This window comes from Oryctolagus cuniculus, chromosome 3, assembly GCF_964237555.1.
Source record: "Oryctolagus cuniculus chromosome 3, mOryCun1.1, whole genome shotgun sequence".
In the NCBI taxonomy this organism is placed as follows: domain Eukaryota; kingdom Metazoa; phylum Chordata; class Mammalia; order Lagomorpha; family Leporidae; genus Oryctolagus; species Oryctolagus cuniculus.
The window spans coordinates 39,660,000-39,673,661 of NC_091434.1; the positions used below are offsets into that span (position 1 = coordinate 39,660,000).

General features: G+C 44.5%; 1 protein-coding gene across 18 annotated transcripts in view; it reads right to left on the reverse strand.

The window, feature by feature from the left end:
- Positions 1-13,662, reverse strand: part of SPATS2L (spermatogenesis associated serine rich 2 like) — a 174,172-nt gene that overhangs the window by 12,312 nt on the left and 148,198 nt on the right. For all 18 annotated transcript variants that reach the window (XM_070070428.1, XM_008258940.4, XM_070070427.1 and 15 more), the window contains one exon: positions 5,499-5,557. In XM_070070428.1, coding sequence (XP_069926529.1) covers positions 5,499-5,557 — 59 coding nt within the window. The remainder of the gene's footprint in view (positions 1-5,498; positions 5,558-13,662) is intronic.

Here is a 13,662-nt window from a genome sequence, read left to right on the forward strand (position 1 = left end):
GTTTTATGCTGATAGCAACAAACTGATTGCTATCAACACAGGAGCTGGTGAAAAGCATGTCCAGATGATGGGAGTGAAGGGGATTTTCATCTGAATGCAGACAGTGTATTCCTAAATGATGTCTCAGGTTACCCTGCTGAACAAAGGTCATACAAAGGTCATCCAATATCATTTTTGGTCAGAGTGCTTATGTTTTGTGTGGTTCACACATCACTTTTACGTAATAAATGCCCACAATTGAAGCTGAAAAGATTTCATTTGAAAGCTGGATTTCTGGTGTCTTCTAAAAAACTGGAATTTCTGGCCACAGCTGGCCAGCACTGCCACATGACAATAATGGAGTAAGGCTGGGAGCCATTGCCCTCTTGGATGAGCACGGTGGCCTGCGTGCCAGGGGCCCTGCCTGCCCGGCTCAGCGGGTTAATATTGCCTGCCGGGCTCTGTAGGTATCTCCAGTCACCTGTGAGCTCCGGTGCAAGCTCAGCTTTGCAGTTCTCTGTGTCCAGGTGTCGACTGCCCGGTACGGAGGGGGTGCCCAACATGTTGGCCGAATGAAGGATTCAGGGAATGAGTGAACCCAGCACTTGAAAGGAGTAGCTAAGGCTAGATGGACGTTCCTTGTACACAGGATCACCTAAGACTGCTTAGGACCCACGCCTTTGACTGGTTATTTGTCTTTACAATTCAACCAAGAGAAAAGGATTCTCGAGTGGGAAGTGGGAGCAAGGTACTTCCTCTTACGAGGTGCCATGGAAAAACAGTTCTGAAGGCTCAGTCTTGACCAGGCAGACTCTGAGTGACTGCAGTTTACACAGACTTGACTCTTCTTCATGGGTTATTTGTGGGACTTGTGTGACAATTTGGGGTCATTGTTCATTTTGATTAAGTAGAACTTGGGCATTCATACCGAACAAAAAGACATTGTAGGAATAGATATAAATGGGCCCTAAAATAGGAATGCAGGTGGCAAGATCACCAATAAGTTTTGAGTTTACATTCATGCAAATGTGCATGGAGATGAACACTTTGCATCAGCAAGTTTCCGATGAGTTTTACATACAGTCTCATTAACATTTCAAAGCCTTTCATTATGAAAAAGCCTTAAAACGTGAGAGAGCTAAAGCCAATATTCTTTGGGGGTGAACATTTTCACCTCAAAAACATCTCTCACGGAAACAAAAGGCAAAAATAAGGTGAGATTTTAAGATTCACTGATGCTATAATTTAAAATAGAAAAATAAGTATGCTTTGAAAGCACTATCCTTTCAGAAATCTGTAGAGGGAGCAGTCCCATACACCTTAGGTTTTCACTGCATTCACTTAATTAATATTATTCATTCAGTTTTAACAACAGTCGCAGTATGCTTGAATCCATTTTCTCAATAGGATTTATAAATTCCTTTCAAGTTTTTAGGAGACACTGGAAGCTTGCTTATATTACTTGAACCACGGAAAATCTTAAGGCTTCTCAAACAGTAGGAGCGTACTTCAAAAAGTTCACGGAAAATGGAATTACAAGATGCTTATTTTGGTGCAAAAATTTTTAACATCCATGTATAGCATTTTCATTGTCCATGAACTTTTGAGAACTCCTCATACATGTAGATTTCACAAACTTTTGCACCAAAATGAACTCACTCGTTTTAAATATTTACTTTATGTATTTGAAAAGCAGAGTGATGGAGGGAAAGGGAGACAGATTCAGGGAGGGAGAGGGAGAGAAAGAGAGGGAAAGAGAGAGAGACCAAGAGACTTTCCATCCATTGGTTCACTCCCCAAATGGCTGCAACAGACAGGCCTCGGTCAGGCTGAAGCCAGGTGCCAGGAACTCCATCCAGGTCTCGCCCATAGGTGGGTGAGGCCCAGTAAACTTGGGCAGTTTTCTGCTGCCATTCTAGGTACCATTAGCAGGAAGCTCTATCAGAAGCAGATTAACCAGGACTTGAACTGGCACTCTGATCAGAGCTGTCAACAGCAGAAGTGTTGGCTTAACCCTGCTGCACCACGACGCCAGCACCTTTCATACTATTTTCCACAAACTTCTTGAAGTATCTTCATACTCCTCAGCAGAAGGTATACCCAAAACCATGGTGGGGGTGGGCAGGAGCTGGTGCAGAAGTGGCTTTTTAAGCACAAAAAACTCCTTGAAATCCTTTATTCCTTATGAACTTTGTATTCTCCTTTGTAATATATCTGTGTTTCCATTAATACAAAGTAATATTTTCTTCCTATATCTCTGGTAAACCTGACACAGTAAGAGCATGTCTATCAATTCCCTGGATATACAGATGAAGTTTGAGACCCTCGCTACCATTACAACATACTGAAGTTTCTCCATCTATAAAATATAATAGGGCTATTGAGGAGCTAAGTAGAATAACACTTGTGAAGTGTTACTCAAAATATATACTCAAAAATGTTAACCATAAATGTTACTGGTAAGGTGAGATATATTCATCAAGATATACTTCTTGTTTGCAGTTCATTAGTGTTCATGTCTATTGGATCCTGCAGTCTATAGATACTGAATTGATGACAATCATCTATTTTAACAAATGCTTAGGGAGTACCTATGGTCTTCTCAGCATTGTGTTAGATGCCAGGAGGAATACGGGAGCTTATGCTGTCATTGAGGAAAGCTGGCTTATACAATGTACAGGAAATGGGAAATAGGAAAAACACTCTTGACATCATAGCGAAGTAAGTTCAAGAGAGTGGTTGTAGAGATAGTCCTATATTTAATGGGGAGAAATTCAAGGCTTCCAATGGCGGGGAAGATGTACAGTTGATACAGGGGTGTCATCTGAGAGATGGACCCCAACCTTTCTCACCCCCACTTCTGACTGAACTGACTGAGTACGAAGGGGGATGGATCAACTTGGTGACTAACAAGAGCTTTTCATATTGTGCAGATATATTGCGTCAGGCACTATGTTAAATGCCTGACAGTTATCCTCTTATTTGGTCTTGACAATAACTTTTTGAGATAACCACTACTACTATCCACCTTTTTCTTAGAAGGAACCCCAGGCTTTGGGACGTGAACAAAATGGTCTCAAGTCACACAGCTAGGAAATGGGTGGAAACCAGATATGCACTCCATCTATCTGCTTCCAAGGCATGCAAACTCGCTTCCTTGGGCCCCAGGCTGTTCTAAACCAGGGCCTGCAGCTCCCTTCCCTAGAGCATGATGAAGCCTGTCAACCAATCCAGCAGCTTCAGCCAGCAGGAGAACACACCGAGTGCAGGCTCCATCGTTCGTGTCTCTGTTTGCTGGTTATTCTGGTCTCTAACAGTGCTTAGTATGGAACTGCTTATTGATTGACTGAGTTTGAGAGACAGGGATGCTCTCCGGAGAAACTACACATTCCACAGGTCTTGGCACCCAAGGTAATTATCCCAAGAAGGAATAATGAGTATGTGAAACCCAAGGATTTTTGTGACCTTCTGAGAAAGTGATGTGCTAGGGACTTTCTCTGTCTATTCCAGGGAATCAGTTGTGTCTGTGTTGATTGTTAGCATTTTTAGCATTGTGCTAAGACACTGAAATGAGCTATCCCTAACAAATAGGGAAAAATCTTACATAATAGGAGTATAGTCTACTTTTACTGAATAAATCAACAAATAACATATGAATAAAATAATTTCACAATCAAAGGGGTTGCATAACTACTAAAATATCCAGCTTCACCCTGGATCACATTAGTTTCATTTAATAAAATTTGCTGTATTTTGGATTTTAAAATGGTGTTTAAAATGATTTAGAATTGTGTAACAAAAACAAAGATATGTGCCATAAAACAACAATTGAATTGTCACCAAGGTCCAGAAAAGAATAATTTAAAAAGAGAAAAATTTGGTCTGATCTTTCATTCTGGCAGAAATAAAGACCTCGCAGTGAGTGGGGAAGGGATTTAGCTGGAACCTGATTGGAACCACAGAATGTCATTTCTCCAGTTTGTGAGTTGAAATTTGGGTAAGGATGAAGAAAACAAAGATTGCAAAACTAAATCCTAGTTGAAACATATGGTCTTAGGGGTGGCATTAACACAGGGCACAGAATTAAAGAATGAGAGGGCACTCGCATGCTTGCTTGTGGCTGGATGTTGAATCTGAGAAATCTTGTTTCTACTGAAATTTTCAACCCGTGACTTGCTCAGCCCATTTAGGATGGCAATCTGTTCTTCAATTCATTGAGCAACTCTTCCTCAATGAAATAAGTATGAAGGGCAGAAAACAACTCAAACCCAGAATATTAATATTTGGTGTTAAATTTGGAAAAAGTTTTGCAATGAGCAAGATAACTTAAATGGAATCTTTCTTTAAATAGAGAATGTGGTGTGTGAAGCAATCAGACTTGTGATTTCAATTTAAGACATGAAATTGATTTTCTCCTGTGGTTTTAAGTTGGCAGGCGTCAGTGTATTGGACAAAGTTTATAACAGAACTGGTGCGTTTTAAGAAAGCTTCATTTAGTACATCTCTAAGTTTGAATTATCAATCTTATTTGAGTTGCTTAAAAGCTTAGGAACACTTTGCTTCTTAGGTTTGTGAGTTTGCTTTGTCAGGCATCTGAAGTGCTTGAAAAAAATGATATGCATTTAGTTTATATATGTAATTCAATATGTTGAAGGGAATTTAAGTAACTGTTTCAAATGGGACTAATATTTTAGGAGGATTCAGTTTGAATTAAATAAAGCTTTAAAGAGAGTAACTGAAAATGACTGTATAAATAAGAAAGATTTATGAAAGAATTTCAAAAAGTTGATGGAATAAAAAGATAAGTGTAGGGGTGGGCATTTCATGCAGTGGTTAAGATGCCACTTGAGACACTCGCGTCTTACACTGAAGTGTGTGGTTCAAGTCCCGGTTCCTCTGCTTCTGATCCAGCTTCCTGCTAATGCATGCCAGGGTGGCAGCAGGTGATCATCCAAGTTCCTGGGTCCTTGCCACCCACCTGAGATGCCCAGATTGAGTTCTGGGCTCCTGGCTTTTCCCTGACCCATGGAAGATTTCTCTCTCTGCCTTTCAAATTAAGTGAAAACAAATAAGATAATTTTTAAAATGCTCATTTTAGAGCAAATTTTTTTGAAATTTATGTGTAATTTTTCATAATAGCCATTTTCCATGAACTTTTTGAGGATCCCTTATATATAATATTTAACAGTGAATTCAATGTCGTAACTCTAACTAAAACGCGTTATGTGCCCAACAGTTGCCTTGGAGGTTAACAAATCCAACTGACAACTGTGATTTATCCCGAGTTGATTCTGCTATGCCCTCAGCTCAGATGAGGGTGCTACAGTCCTGCCCCCTCCCACATGACATAATGGGGGTTTCCAGGGCTAAGAGACTTGCCCAGAGTTACAAGGGTTCATGAACCAGCATTTCAGTGTAAGGTTTCAGACCCTGTTGAGAGTCTGCTACCACTGTCAGTTTGACCCATGGATTGCTTCTGATTGGGAGGCTTATAAACTAATAACCATGTGTCTACTTACTGGCTTCTTCTTTAACTTTATCCATCTCTGCCATTAATGATACTTCCTTATCAATGATGCTGGGGGGGAAAAATGAAGAACGCTTAATCAAAGATAATAAACACTGGAAACAAAAGAAAAATTGTTTTCATTAAACAAAACACAAATTACCACAAATACTTCTATACTCAGAGCCAGCAGCACACTCTGTTTCTCCCAAACCAAGGCAGCACGGAAGAGACGCTCCCCAGACTTACACGGAGACATCTGCTGATTAGATCGTCGTCGACAACTGAAAAAGGCTTTCAGGCGCTCAAGACTGTGCTGCTTTGAATTCAAATTTGAGCTTATTTTTGGCCTACACGTTCTGAAGTTCTAAACCACTATAATGAGTATTTGAAAAGCTGGCACTTGGTCCATGAAGGACTAAAGTTGCCAACTGTGTTTGTGCTCCATTTGCAGAGACTCTGGCTGGGATGGAGTGGGCTAGACCTGATTCTGGTGCAGACAGCACTGGGACCACCCTACCCTGACAAGTATGGCATGGGCCAGCTCACCCACATGCTGGACAGTTGCAGCCTACGTCTTTCTCATCTTCTCAAGCATTTTGAGGTTTTATTGACCTTTCCACCATTATATTTCATTTATTTTTGGGTTACTTCTTTGAAAAAGGCACTACCAACAAGGTAGCTATCTGTGCAAAGATCTGTTTCCCTCCCATCTCCACTCCTGATCCCAAAGCTCCCCTCCCAGAAGCAACACATCATTACAAATTCTTTCTACGTCCTCTCACAGGCTTCTATGTCTACACAAGCACAGATGTCAGAAGCTCTTTTTCTTTTCATTTTCATCACAAATAATTCAATATATACTCCTATCTCTAAAATGCTAAGGGCTTTTGGGGATCATAACCATTTAATATTGTAACACCTAAAACATTAACAATAATTTAATATTATCAGATATTCACTCAGTATTCAAATCTCCCCCAATTGCTCCATAAATCTTAACAGTTTGTCTAAACCAGGATCCAAATAAAACCTGTTCATTCTAAGTGCTTTGCTGTCTCTTAAATCTGTGTTGAGCTATACATTCTCTCTCATCTGCTTCCTTATCCCCTTTGTAGTTTATCTGAAGAAACCAGATTGTTCTGAAGACCTGTCTAAGGCCTGCATTTTGCTAGTTATGTCTCTGTTGGATCATTTAACTCATTCTTTTTGAATTTCCTACAAATGTATTATTAGATATGGGAATTTGATTTTTTCAGAAGGAATAATTTATATGTGGTGTTATTGTATGTGTGCTGAAGGAACACAACATAAGGAATTACTTCTGAAAAAACGGTCAACTCTGAGACTCACTAAGGTTCTACATCTAATAAATTTAATGGAAATATAAGGGACATCTCTCTCTCTTTTTTTAAATGTTATTAGCCATTGGTGATTATGGCCTGTTTCAACAGGGTTTGAAAAATGGGAGCTTTCAAATTACATCATTCCATTTGTATTCTGAAATCTTCCCATGAAGAGAAACATTCCTTGATCAACTCCTTGGTTACCATGAAGTCAGTTTGCATAGGTGAAGCAGGATAAATGCTTCATTCTCTTACTAATCAGTTTTCAAAACGGTAGTTGGTTCCTTAGCATTTCCTACCGGTCATGAGTGAGATATTTTTGGCTGTTGGCACAGATTAATTATGATCTCCTCTTTACTATTATCCTTATTACTGCTTAGACTTCCATCAGATGTACTTTAAAAGTCTTTTAAAATGTATTCCTTCTTAAGAATCGTTGCAAGGTAAGAAGTGGTGGCTGGGATAAATCTACAGCAGTGTTGGGGCCCCTCTACTAGATGATGGAACCTAAACACTTTTCCAGAAAGAACTGTATCCCGAGAACTCAGCCCTTTCCAACCAGGAAATCCTAGGGGCAGGAACCACTGTGTACCATGAATGGTAAGTTCTCCAGTACTGGGCTCTGCGCCTAGTCTGTCAAATGTACACAAAGTCAGCTATGCCCATGACGCACGTGGCTTAAGGTCACTGGATATGATCACTTTGGTGTAACCAGCATATCAGGGCACCTGTACCTTACTTATTGACATTACATAGGTATGATGTCAATGTGTCTTCATTATAGTAAGTCCATGAATACTAAAGGCTGTACAGTAAGAAGGAAGCCTTTATCCCATTCCTGCTTCCCTGTAGGCTTCCAATGATACAAGTTTCTTGCATTTCCTTCCAAAGACCGTGCACACACACACACTACCATACAGTTGCTAACTGTATGAAATGTTGGGCTGAGTCCATAGGCTTTGTGCTTCCATAAGTACAAGGTGAATTTAGCTTCTCTGTCAAGTTCACAAATGTAGCCAGAATAGAGGCAAACATGTACTTTTTATTCTTGTTTCTTACAAGTTTCTTAGGGCACTTGACTTTCCTTTAGGAAGATAAAGACTAAGGAGCTAAGATGAGAACCTAGAGATTGAGAATTAGGAGTCCAAGCTACACACATGGCTAAGCTTCTCTGCCTGAGAAGACAGTTTTATCTTGTACAGACAGGAAGGGAGGACAGAAGAGAGAGAAGTCAGCAAAAAGGCTGAGGGCTGTGAGAGGTGCAGAGTCTGGGGGAATCCCCAATAGCAGGGTGGGCAGAAGAACCGCCAGGAGCCGCAGCGTCTCCTCTGCACCGACAGTGCCTGGAGCCTGCTCAGCACGCCACAACCTTCCTGGAAGGTGGTTGGGGCACACACCTGGAAGCCAGGAACGTGAGGCTCAACAGATGAGAAGGGGCCACAGCATAAAGGCAGAGTAAGTGTGAGTATGCGAAACCCCTCTCACCCCGGAACAGGCACAAGTCTCGGAGGGGCACTGGGCTGCCAGAGGACATGGAGTAGGCACCCAGGACAACTCATCTGGAACTCAAGGGGCTGGGTGATCTCAGCTGACTTGTGGGTTATGTGACGGTGGAGATACGGGATATTTGATACTTCCAGCTAGCCTGTGCTCTGTTTTCTTTCTTTTCTTTTTTTTTTTTTTTTTTGACAGGCAGAGTGGACAGTGAGAGAGAGAGAGAGACAGAGAGAAAGGTCTTCCTTTTGCCGCTGATCCGAAGCCAGGAGCCAGGTACTTCTCCTGGTCTCCCATGGGGTGCAGGGCCCAAGCACTTGGGCCATCCTCCACTGCCTTCCCGGGCCACAGCAGAGAGCTGGCCTGGAAGAGGGGCAACCGGGACAGAATCCGGCGCCCTGACCGGGACTAGAACCCGTGTGCCGGCGCCACAAGGCGGAGGATTAGCCTAGTGAGCCGCGGCGCCGGCCTGTGCTCTGTTTTCTTCACCAGTGGAGTGAGGCAGGGTTGCACAAGATTGGGACAACTTTGCAGGAACAGGAGAGGATGGGAAACAGGAAGACTGACAACATATGGGTTCATTTTACTAATATTTGCTGAATGCCTGCTGGGTACTGAGCAAGGGTTTGGGGGGCTAAAAAAATAAGGAAACGTCCATTCTTGTGGAGCCTACGCTATTCCAGGGGAGAGCTGAGAAGAAAGTAAGGGAGCCTGCAGGAATCACTGTCCCTGGGGGAAGCAGCGAACAACAGAGACAGAGGGAAGAAAATGCTAACAGCAGAAGAAATCAGGATTTCCCTTCCCCCTTCCAGCCAGAAGCCTCTAAATAGAGTCCACAGGACTTGAGAGCAAGCACAGAACACAACTAACAGAAGTACATGCACGTGACCCAAGATTGGCAGGTCCTTAGCTGAGTAGGGGGTGCAAGAGGTGCAGACTGCCGTGGGGGTGCCAGGAGAGCCCCATGTTACCCATTTGCCGACTCCTTCATTTCTCAAGTCCCCAGGCAAAGCATATGCATGCAGGCTGGGAATTTTGCAGTCTGTGTGCGCTGGGAGGGGAGGGGAGGGAGGAGACATTTGCTAATTTCTTCATCAGCACCACCATGGTAACCTTTTTTTTTGTTGATTAAATTTGTTAATACAATTTTGTGACCAGACAGTTTATAAGATGGACATCTGGAGTGTAATACACATGCCTGGGTCGAAGACTTAGTCAACAGAGATGGATATTCATACAATGGTTAGTTGAAGCTCTCTGGGCCTGTATCAGGAGGGATGAAGTTTCGCACCAAAAAATTGCTAATCTGCTTAAGACACACGCTTGGGGTTGTGAAGAAGCCTGTGAAGCTAGCGTCAAACGTGTCAGCAAAGGGAGAACGTCCTCAGCATCTTAGGAATTCGAGCGCTGCTCGCATTGTACGACTGCTTTCTGAACTCGTGTGCATTAAGGCAAGCCTGTGAGCTCTGCTGAGCCAGGACTCCTCTCTGGACTGATGACCTGAAGCAGGGCAAGGTCAGGGCTGCCCTGAGGCAGATGAACCTGACTTGCCCACAGAATCTCAATCTGGTGGACCTGACGGTTCCTTGGGTCTTGCTTTCAAGGCTGTGGGCTTGGGAGAGGGCAGAATAACTAGGGAGGTGCACATGGAGGATGCAGTAGCCAGCAGCCTGTCCAGTCTGTCCTGCAGTGAGCTGGCAGACAGCAAGGAGCCAGAATCGCATCAAACTGGGCGCCCGACTTCGGGCAGGGTCAGAGAAAGACTGGGTCTGAAACCTTCCCAAAGCCACACAAGGCCTGTGGGTGCCACCCAGCTCCGTGAGTAATTCCACCAGTGCCATTTCCAAGTGCTCCTGAGACGGGGACACGCTCAGTGAGCATCAAGCCTGCAGGCTGCATAAGGCCAGAGGTGTGCAGGGAGGAGGGAGCCCTCTTAGAGCAATGACATCAGAGTTGATGAGCCCCAGGAGGATCAGACAGTGCCACAGCGCACATTGCGACTGGGAAAACAGCACACATTTGCTTTCTAGGTACATCTGCTTAGCCAGCTACCAGCACTTAACTGCCTCACTGTTGAGGGCTGATCTCAGTCAAGACTTTCTGCCCTTCCCAGGTTAGGCACAGGACGTGGACTGCCAGCGCCTTACCAGAATGGTCCCATTTCAGCTTTATGACACCCTACGAGGTACAAGTCCTGTGGTCTCCTTGCCACAGGGCCTTAGCACAGGCGCTCCCCTCTGCCTCCAATACAACACTCTCCCTCCACCTTGCTTCTCTTCATCTAATTAACTCTGAATCTTCCTTCAGGTGCCCCTTAATCATCACCTCTTCAGGGCTCTCTGAGTTTTACCAAACAGCTGTTCAACTGGAAGATCTTCAACAACTGTGGTTGCTCCACGAAACTCGCTTGATAGCGAGGCTTGTAAGGGAAGAAAACAATTTCATATCACACAACAGTACTGCAACCTCTTACTGGTATACTGCAGTGCTTGCGTATGTATCATGATTATGCCGAAATTTATGTAAGAAGAATCTAATCATTTGAGAAATAAGCTTATGAGTAACAGTAAAATGATCTGCACCAACAGGGTTTGGCTCAGAATCCAAGTACGTAATTGATAACCCTGGTTGTAGATTAGGGTGGTTGGTTGGATGTTTGGGAGTTCTGCTTCCTCTATGACCTGAAATTCTAAGTATTGAATATTTTTGCCAGTCAACAGTGATTCTCTTTATCTGACAGAAACATGGAAAGAGCTGTTCAACTGGCTTAGACCTAAGACACTACAAACAAGTGGTAGAGGAATCCATGGTGATCGGCCATGTTTCAGACATGCCCTATATCCTTCAGAAAACACATCTCATTTAATATAAACTGCCTAGATAGTAAAATTTTATTTTGTTGTCCATAAAAACACTTTTATTGCCAAAGCAATAAGGTATGAGAAGATTACCACGGCAAAAACCTTTACAGTGGATTCCATAATTAATCCCAGAGATAAAGTGTCATTTTTTGTAGCAATGTTTCTACTGTCTTGATTCCTTCCAAGAGAAGACTAGTGATAAAACAATAAACAAGAATCTCAAGGGCTGCTTCATAGGAGTAGATCTGACAGTTTCTGCTCGGTGAAAGACTGAGCTGTAAATCTGGAGACAAAGACAGTGAGGGACCCCTTCCTCGGGGCGTTCAGAGGAGCTGCGTCAGGTCTAGTGCTCTTCAACAGTGAAGCTACTGTGAGACTGAGGCAGCCCCAGAGCCGTTAGAGGTCGGGGATCCAGAGAGCAGAACCTGCTGGTAGATACTGAGGAATGAGGGGAGATTGTTAAAGGAAATTTAGACATCAATATGCGACAACTTGGTGCTGGCGCCATGGCTCCCCTGGTTAATCCTCCGCCTGCGGTGCTGGCATCCCCATATGGGCACTGGGATCTAGTCCTGGTTGCTCCTCTTCCAGTCCAGCTCTCTGCTGTGGCCCGGGAGGGCAGTGGAAGATGGCCCAAGTGCTTGGGCCCTGCACCCGCATGGGAGACCAGGAGGAAGCACCTGGCCCCTGGCTTCGGATCGGCGTAGCTCTGGCCTTAGCGGCCATTTGGGGGGTAAACCAACGGAAGGAAGGCCTCTGTCTCTGTCTCTCTCTCTCACTGTCTAACTCTATCTGTCAAATAAATAAATAAACAAAAAATATGCGACAACAGCCAGAGGAAGCGGCTGGAGAGTTAATGGAGGTGCGTGCTACCATGGCGTGAGGGAAGTTGCCTAGCACCATCTGATCGCAGACGGTTTTGCTTCAGGACGTTCTAGCGGCTAACTCGCTTCAAGGAGAGCTTCCTAACCTCATCCGCTGCTAAGCAGACAGCGCAGGCTGAGCACATCGGCGAGGAGACAAGGCAGGTGCAGGGCCTTGCGGGATGAGCAGGCTGTAGGAGAAGCTGAATCCCCAGCCCCAGGGCAGAGGACGAGGAGGAGGATGCTGGCGAGGGGCGAGTCTGCTGAACACTACTGGGATGTTTCAGTCTTTCTGGCCTCCACCGGCCAGCACACAGCACACGTATTTACCACAAGCCCTAAAGCCAGGCTTCCTCGCATAAACTTCCCATTTCTTTCATTAAGGGGGAAAACGGGTGTAAAACCATTTCCTCCCCCAGTGCCCTGTGGGCTCTGCTCAGCTGGGCTCCTGACAGCTTGCTAGTGCCCTGGGTCTGCTGTGGGGGGGGGGCTTGAGCCATCTGCCCTTTGCAGGTGGGCCTGAGGGAAGAGGTGCCCCTGCTGCCCTAGTTATACGCATCCTGCATCCCGGTGTCTTTTCCTCTTGTGGCGACGGAGGGCAGAACAACTTCTGTATGTGTAAGGTGTCACACATGGCTTCCATGGGTACCACTGCCAGTCTTGCCTTCTAGTATTCCAGGGAATCTTAGAATGTGCCCGGGAAAAACGAGCTGGAGGTTTCAGCACCCACTTCTCAGCCAGTGCAGCTGTCAGCAGAGCTGTTTTCCTGGATGGAGGGCCACACCTGCAGCAGTACCAGGTGTGGGTCTGTGGCCAGTGGTCAAGAGGATGTAGTTGCAAATGGTGCCAGGCTCCCAGGTACTGTGGTCCCTCCCGCCTTCTTTCTGTGCTCCGCTCCCCGCCTGGTGCTGTCATCTGGATCATGCACGCTGGCTACTGGGGTCACCAGCGACTCCTCTTCCTTTCCTTCCCAAGCGATTCCGTCCTCTGCAGTCCACACCAGAGATGTCTCTACCCTCTCCTGTTCACTTCCCCTACGGCTGACTTAGCCCTGGGCTCATTATTAAGGAGCTGGCTGTTGGTTTGCTCTGTCTACAGAATGTGGACTGAATTTGGGACACAAGCTTTGGCGAAGTTACCTACTCATTGTAAAGCTGCCTACTAATTATGACCATCACAGAAAAAAAACCAGTGCAGCCTCAAAGCATGAACCGTGCTCAACACACCAAGCAAAGTAAAAATCTGTCCGTGAAAGTCAACAATTTGCCAATCAGGCTGAGCTGATTCTTTTCCACGTCTTTTTATCAGAGGTAATACAAGGTAGTTTCTCTTAGGCTGCATATTTCACACTGGAACCACTCGGTGATTTGAAACCACGGGTAATGAATATTTCATCATACTGTCTTAGGTGCATTTGTGGAATAAGGTGCATGCAGATTTAGCACATGGACTAACTCTCAACACAGAAATCTCGTTCCTCAGAAAGGACATAGTTCATTAAAAAAAGAAAGGGGATTCCTTGCCCTTGGAACTTTAAACATAACAAAGATTTGCAAAATCTAGCAAAGTCTACAAATCTTCCAACCCTAAAGGGTCAACTGAAAAATCTACAT